Source organism: Lactuca serriola, chromosome 5 (assembly GCF_051521515.1).
Source record: "Lactuca serriola cultivar US96UC23 chromosome 5, Lser_US96UC23_V15, whole genome shotgun sequence".
Classification (NCBI taxonomy): domain Eukaryota; kingdom Viridiplantae; phylum Streptophyta; class Magnoliopsida; order Asterales; family Asteraceae; genus Lactuca; species Lactuca serriola.
In genome coordinates, this window is record NC_136412.1 from 91,665,281 (window position 1) to 91,673,353 (window position 8,073).

At 32.7% G+C, this 8,073-nt stretch overlaps 1 protein-coding gene across 1 annotated transcript; it reads left to right on the forward strand.

Moving 5' to 3' along the window:
* The first annotated feature begins 1,873 nt into the window (after positions 1–1,873).
* On the forward strand, positions 1,874–7,806 carry LOC145052775 (protein WVD2-like 2). Its single transcript, XM_079000657.1, has 8 exons — positions 1,874–2,039; positions 3,619–3,718; positions 4,642–4,882; positions 6,132–6,208; positions 6,330–6,420; positions 6,518–6,589; positions 6,690–6,800; positions 7,299–7,806. The coding sequence occupies exons 3-8, from the start codon at positions 4,646–4,648 to the stop codon at positions 7,596–7,598; spliced, it is 888 nt and encodes a 295-aa protein (XP_078856783.1). The 5' UTR covers positions 1,874–2,039; positions 3,619–3,718; positions 4,642–4,645; the 3' UTR covers positions 7,599–7,806.
* Positions 7,807–8,073: the final 267 nt, after the last annotated feature.

Consider the following 8,073-nt stretch of genomic DNA (forward strand, 5'->3'; position numbering starts at 1 on the left):
TTCATTCTTTCGAAGGTATAAGCGATTTCTTCCAAGATGGGGCTTGGATGGCAGGTTTAGGAGGCAGTCGTCGGTATGGGATGACTCTTCAATCTTAATCGGAATTCAGGAAGTTCGGGCAGGATCGACTAGCATGGCAGAGGAAGTGGTAAGGAATGATTTCGAGGACGAAATCTAATTTAAGTAGGGGAGAGTTGTAACACCCTGTTTCGAATCGTTTCATAATTCAGGGCCGTAACCTGAAGATCAGTTATCATAAGGCTTTGGGCCTTGGATGTGGATAATGTAGATTAGGTGATCCGAGAGTTTGGTTAGTGCTTTGGAGCCCATGGTTATAACCGTAAAGTGATAGTTCGGGCCTTTTATGAATTTTGGATTTAATTTAGGAAAGTTTTAAGGAAAAGTAGAGTTGATATGATTGTAGAGCTTTTCATTACCTTTCCGTGGATATAAAGATCGTCGAAAACGAAGTTGGAACGAAGAAGTTATGATCGTTTAAAGTTATGAAGGTTTTGGGGCTTAGTCTAGTATGTTGGGCGTACCTGGAGTATGCTGGGCGTACTAGGCATACATGGAGCACGTTAGGTGTATCTAGAGTATTCTAGGTGTACTAGGCATTCATGGAGTACGCTGGCGTACGTGGAGTACGTTGGGCGTACGCGATCAATGCCCAAACTCTATTTTCGTGGTTTGAGCCCTATTTAAACTCCTTAACTTCCCCAAACACATTCCATTCTTAGCATCTACCTCTCCAACACCTTCCCTTGAAACTCTAACCCTAGTTTGAGCCTTGTGAGCAAAAAGAAGGTGTTCTTAAGTGTTTTGAAGTGTTCTTGGTGCATCTTGGAGAAGAAGGAGCTCATTGGAGAAGTGTTGGTTGCTTTGAAGTGTTCTTGGTTATCAATTCCTAGTTTACATGAAATCACTTTATCGATTTTTTTGGTTATGGGACTACCGGTTTTCGGGTAAACCAGTTCGAAAAACCTGAACCAAAATTTTGAAGGCCTTTTTTAAATTGTCATAACTAGTTCGTTATTAGTCCGATTGACCTAAATTTTTTCCATCATGTAGTTTCACTTTAAAATCTTCATTTTGATTATTTAAATGCCTTATGTGGTTATATATTCCCCAAGTCACAGGCCAATAAAGATGGGGTATTAAAGTTGTTTTTTCAGTTTTAGTCTCGCTTCCCGACTTTTTCGATTCTATACATGAACCCGTTTTTTTTTATTATTTTTTTATTTTTATTTTTATTATTTCAGTCATTTCCGGTCCACAACCCAAATAACCGATTTGTACATGGAACCAGTACAAAACTGACTGCATAATGCTTGTTCGGTTTTCAATCCTCACCTAATCACATGTGCTTAATTCAGTTATCAATTATTCCGGTTCCAAAATCGGCTTCATCCCTAAAGACAATTAACTTTGATTTGAACATTTAAATCATTACGTTAGACATTCATAGATTAACATAATAAAAATATACATTTTGCAAAATCGACAAATATAGTTAAAAATTTTCAAAACATGATTTATATCTTCTCATATACCATAAATCAGTTTTTATTATAAATATATACTCAAAAGGTTAGACAACGGAGAAAGAAAAAGCAATAGAATATTTGATTAGGTACCCGTGCAATAAAAAGGAGAAGAAAAATAAGACGTGGGAATGACGCCGTCAACAAAACTCCGTCAAAAATACGGAAAAAGTAGCTAAAGCTATCTGGTCAAAATTATACCAACAAACGAAACATGCAGTAACCACTTGTACGATAAGCTTCCTGTATTGTACTCTTCTTTTGTCCTAATCACCCAATAGAATTTAGCTACCTATATTTGCTGAGCAAAACCAGCAGCACAGCGACAATAACGGTTTCGAGATTCGAGACGCCATTGAAATTTCGAGCTCCATTCTGTCATTCTGTTAGTGACAGATACCTCAACAATCTCGCTCTTTGTTTTTCTTTCGTTTGCAGGAGTGGAATGAACAGATTTGGTTCATTTTCGTGACAGATCGGAAGCTTATTGACCTGGTATGTATTTTTTCGAAATTTTGTATGTAATCTGCTGTGAATTGTGTCGATCTTTTGTAGAATTGTTGTGTTTTTTCTTATTTTTTCTGATTTGTGTTACTTTTGAGTTTTTAATTGCATGCTTCGTGTTATTTGATATAGTCTTTTCCGATTTTTCCTGATCTTGTAAATGCGAGCTCCGATTTGAGATGTGTTGTTCCCGAAGTTTAGTTTTTAGGTTTGATTGTTACCTCATGGTTGATTTGTGCCAACCGCTTTTGAATTTATAGAATTTCATACCTAATACTTGATTTGTTTCTTTTTGTAAACCTTTTATTTTTGTCTTTTTCTAGATATCTTGTAAGTTGTAAATGCGAGCTCCGATTAATGTATGTTGTTCCCGACGACTTTGTTTTTAGGGTTTATTTTCCTCTTAGTTAACATGTGTTGACTAGACCTGAAGATGAAGACTTTTAGTTTTCACATTGTATACTTAACCTTTTCTCCTTTTACTTTACGTATGGAATTGGAGCTCATTTTACTTGAAATTTGAACCCATCCTTCTCCGGTACTGATTTTAAGCCATGAAATTTTAGTTTCCTAACTTACACTTTGTGTTTGCTGGAATTCTACATCGTGTGATTAGGTCCTATCTAAGTTTTGTTTTGGATTTTCCCCTTTCTGGTAACCTTTTGCCTTTCTCTTCGTATTGTTGGTTCCAACTTCCAACCAAATTATGTGGAGCCAATTAGTTGTTTTATTCTTTTAAAGTTTATGGTTTATACTTTTATACATCTAAGGCTGATTTCATCTGCTTCTTTAGGACTGCATCTTTTTTCAGTTTCAGTTATTCCTGTTTCTGTTAATTTTTTTTTTACTAATCAGGAAATTAAATTCTCATTTTCTTGGTTTCATGTGTTAAGTGATAAGATAGGAGGCCATGACAGTTTTTTGTTAGAACAATTGATAGTTAGCCCTATATTAAGTAGATTTTACTAACCCTCCTAAGTAAGTGCATGGTCAACTGGAGATCCCCTCATGTTAAAGTTGCTTTTTTCATATTAATTTTGTGTAGCATTTTAATTTGACCTTCTCTTTTTCATATTCATTTTAATGGAAAAAAGAGCACAAAGGTTAATGTAAAATTTAGTAATAAGTAATAACTAATAACTAAGAGCCTGTTTCTTTTCTTTCTTTTTTTCCCAATTATGTGCTATATGGACAAATGATGTCTGACTAGTTAAGTGCTGTAAGTATAAATATTTTCTTTCTTGGATTGAGTGAATTGTCTGAATGTAAGTAAATGACCTTTCTACCCTTTTGTTTATATGTAATTCATATAAATCAAGTCCTCACTTTCCCTGTTTAGACACACTGTATGTTTTAAGTCGAAAAGGAACACCTTTTTAATTGTATTTTAACTAACTGTAATCTTTGGCTAAGTATAAAATTACTTCCTATAAAAAGATACATGTAGGCTCATCTGCTATCTTTATACCCTTTTGAATTTCTGCTTTCAGTTCATGAGGCTATAAAGTGATTGCTAAGAGTCTAAGACAATGTTTCTACTTTGAGTTAAACATAATGCATCTTTTTACAGAGTCTGCCTACTTGGAAACTTTGTTTGAGGAGCAGAGAAGCTGTCTTATCTTTTCTGAAACACCGAGGATTCAACCTAATTTGGAACCAACGATTTCTAGGTAATGTAAATTATCTTGAAGTACTTAGATTTGGAACAAATCTGTAACTTAAACTGGACTATAATTAATTCTTGTTTGATTTAGAAAAAAACTTATGGTCTTAGTTATTTATTGTTAATTTAATGTATGTAAATGAGTAAATCTACTTGATATGCTCTCTGTTTCTGTTACTTATGAGGCTTTAATCATTTAAGCCCTAACATTTTACATATTTTCCCTCATTCTTTTGCTTTATTGTGTTTTCATTTTCTCAAATATCTTTTAAACATCATATATCCAGACAAACTCAATTGCAAAAAAAGAAACACGACGTAATTGAGCTAATAATCTGAAAGGAGGAGTCATTTTTATATTTTGTATTTTCCATTTTTTTTCTTATCATAGCTGCGGAAATTGCTTTCTGTGTAGATGACATTTCTGTAAATTGGTATGTTTTTCAAAGTACAATGCTGTAATAGGAAGAAATGAAAGTAGGACGCAATAACAAAAAACAAAAAAAACAATCCAAGTGTATTGCTATTTCTTGCATCTAATCCAATATTCTTTTATCATAAATGTAATTCTTACTACTTCATTTCATCCAATATATATTTTTTGAGAAATCAAATATCCTCCTACCTTTTATTCCTACCAATCTTCCTACTCATTAGATCAAAGTAAGTGTCAGAATCAAGAGATAATTTGTATATCATAGCATCACACTCCCATTTCTTTCTATTATAGACATTCATCTTTTTTTTTTCTCTGTACTTTTAAAAAATCTACCTAATTATAGCATTATACTTTTATTTGTTATTTAAAAAGTGAAAAAAAAACAATGAAACTACGAAAGTACATTGCTATTTCTTCCATTTAAGTGTTTAACCCAAAACATTATTCCATCATAGATATAGATGTAATGATTAGTGTCTGATTTATTACAGGGTGATGGGAAGGAACATTGCTAAAAGCACCAATCATGAAAATGAAAGTGGTTCTCCTGAGGGAAATGGCATCACTCCAAAAACTGGATCTTCAAAATCAAATGAGAAAGTTGTAAACTCTCCTGTAAGCCCTGCATCAGGATCTGCTTCTGTTGAAGAAAATGTCAACCCTGGTATGCGTATATCATCAAACACCACTAATTTGCATTCTCCTCCTCCCAATGCAAAACAGTCACCACAGGTAATAATTAATAAACATAATTGTTCTTTAACTATGCTATCAATCATGTTCTCTTTTCATTTCTATAATTCTTATCGATAAGTCTTTGGTATGTTGGAATTGGGGAAGGAATAGAATGGTTGACTCCATTGGAGTAAAGAGAGTTGTTTGTTTTGTGTAATGGAATTGATCATATGTAAAGGAAGCTGATTCCTTTCATTTTGGTGATATTCATTTCTTAGGCAGGAGGTGCTTTTTCATTACATCATGTAATGGCATGAAAATTTGTAATCTTGTAAAAGACCTTATATTTTGGGATTTTTCCGGATTAAACCTCAACTTTATTTTGTTTTTTCATTTTTTCCGAAAAAACCCTCACCTTTGTCTTTTTTTTCTTCCGAAAAAACCCTCAACCTTCCAACTGTTTCCGAAAAGAACCTCAACTTTATTTTTTTCCTGAAAAAGCCCTTGTATTTTTTTATTTTTTCTGATCTGGCCATTTTAGTCATTTTTTCCGAAAAACTTGTAAAATGTGAGGGTTTTTTCGGAAAAAACTTAAAAAGTTGAGGTTTTTTTCGGAAACAGTTAGAAGGTTGAGGGGTTTTTCGGAAAAAAGGACAAAGGTGAGGGTTTTTTCGGAAAAAATGAAAAAAATACAAGGTCTTTTTCTGGAAAAAAAATAAAGTTGAGGTTTAATCCGGAAAAACACAAAATATAAGGTCTTTTATGAGATCAACTCAATTTTTAATAACACGATCTTTTTTTTTTTGGTTATAATTTTCACAATTTTGATTAAAATGTAATTTTATTTCTCTAAAAATCATATAGAACATTTCTTTTTTATTACAATCTTCTCTTGTAATTTTTTTAGTTCTACAAATAATAATTTTTATAATAAAGTTTCATTAAAACCCATATAAATATACGATAAAAATATATATTTCACAACAAACTTAAGCATTTTACTAGTTTCAGGTTATATATAGCAACAGCTATAATTAGTCAATTAGCAAAAAACTTATTTCTTTACACCTAATTGCAACATCGTTAGTTAATTAATTACTATTATCTTTATCCATTGTAGCAAGATACTTGCATTTCATTGTTGATAATAGCAATATGTTATACGTTATTAAAATCAGTAAAGAAATGTAAATAAATTATCATTTTTACATAGCAATTGATTTGTTTAATATAAACATTTCTTACATTTGGTATATCTGAACTTTGAAGAGAATGCTAACATGAGTAATTTTGCTTATCTGAACAGCGCAACTCTCCTTTCTCAACACCAAGGCAGCCAAATAAATACCATGATGAGGAAGATAATTGGTCCATGGCTTCATCGTATCCTTTTTTTTTTTTTTTTTTTTTTCATATTTAGAATTATAACTTCTTATTTTTTATATGTAAAATATATGCATTTTATTTTATTTTATATATTAGTGTTATCCTTAGCAATGTACAGTGCTGCAACATCAAGAACAGTCAGATCACGTGTAACAGTTGGAGTCGCTCCCACTTTTAAGAGTGCCCAACGTGCTGCTCAACGGAAAGAGGTAATTCAATTCCATTCCATTCCATTCAATTCCATTCCACTCAATTCCATTCTCTTTCAATGCATTTTCTTTATGTGTGTTTTTTTTTTCCTTTCAGTTCTATACAAAGTTGGAGCAAAAGCACCAGGCTCTCAAGGCAGAAAAGATGGAGTATGAAGCAAGGACCAAGGTACATTACAACATTTAGTCAACCTAAAAATTGTATATATAAATATTTTTAAGTTTGACTTTTTTAATAGTCAATATTTGTTGCCAAATGACAATGATAGGAGGAGCAAGAAGAAGCTATAAAGCAAATGAGAAAAAGCATGGTTGTTAAAGCCAACCCTGTTCCCAGCTTTTATCGCCAAGGTCCTCCACCAAAAGTTGAACTTAAAAAGGTATTTCCTTCTCTATACCATTAATTTACTGTCCATAGAGTAGGGGTATTTACGTCTTTTGGACAGACAATATTAACAAAGTCCTTGTCCCACCTTTTTGAGTGACACAAAGGTTATTTACTGTCTTTTGCATAGACGAAATATTTTAAAATCCATGTCCCACCTTTTTGAGTGACACAAAGGGTATTTACGTCTTTTGCACAGACGAAATATTAACAAAGTCCATGTCCCACCTTTTTGAATGAAACAAAATATTGCAGTTTTTGTTTCATCACATAGTCACTCACTCTTGATAACTCACTTTTTTTTTTTGGAATAAAAAAAAGTTAAATTGTTTTGTATATTGATATCAAAGTACAATGTTGTCTTACAGTAGTAATAAATGAAAGTATCATCCTATAATAAACAGTAAACAGAAATATGCTTCTATTTCTTGCATTGCTTTGTATCCAATAAGATTGCTATAATTGGGTAATATTAAATATGGATAATTGGCAGCTACCTCTGACACGTGCAAAATCACCAAAATTATCACGAAGAAAGAGCTGTGGTGACACAACACATCCATCAGTTGTTGATGAGAAAGCTCTTTGTTCACGGGTGCGACACAGCTTAGGGACTTATAAACCGGTCAGTGCTACTTCAAGCCCGGTCAAGCCGCCCACCACTCAGGGTCGAACCGTCCATGGCAATGGTATGAGCCGAGACCGCACCACCAAGCCGGTCAATGAACCGGCTAAACCTTCGCCAAGGAAACTGGCTAAGGAGACCAACGCCAACATCGCTGTTCAGTCATGACTTTGGGTAGTTTAAGTTTGAAGTGAAAAACAAAAAAAAAAAAAAGTCTTGGATTCCACTGATTTTATATTAAGTGAAGTTGTATTTGTGGTTGTAAACTTGTTAGTATATATATATAATATATCATATTATTAGATAGATAGATAGAGAGAGAGAGAGAGATGTAAACGATTTTTGTTCTTATTTCTGCTACACTTGTTTCTTCTTCTCTTCCCTTTCAACTTCCTAGATGCACTCACGTTTATTTGTCACTTTTTGGGACAAAATCAGGTCTTTTATTTTTTCAAAAAGTTTTTCATGTTTTTCTCTATTTTTTTGCTTTTCATTAATGATAACTTTATAAAAGAAATGTGAGTGATAGTATTCATCCGAATGGGATTTGGACTCTGTATAGGTATTTTATTAACTAACTAGACTCATGTATTATATGAGTTAATTAAAAAAAAATATAACTGTGTATTTTGGATTTATAAAA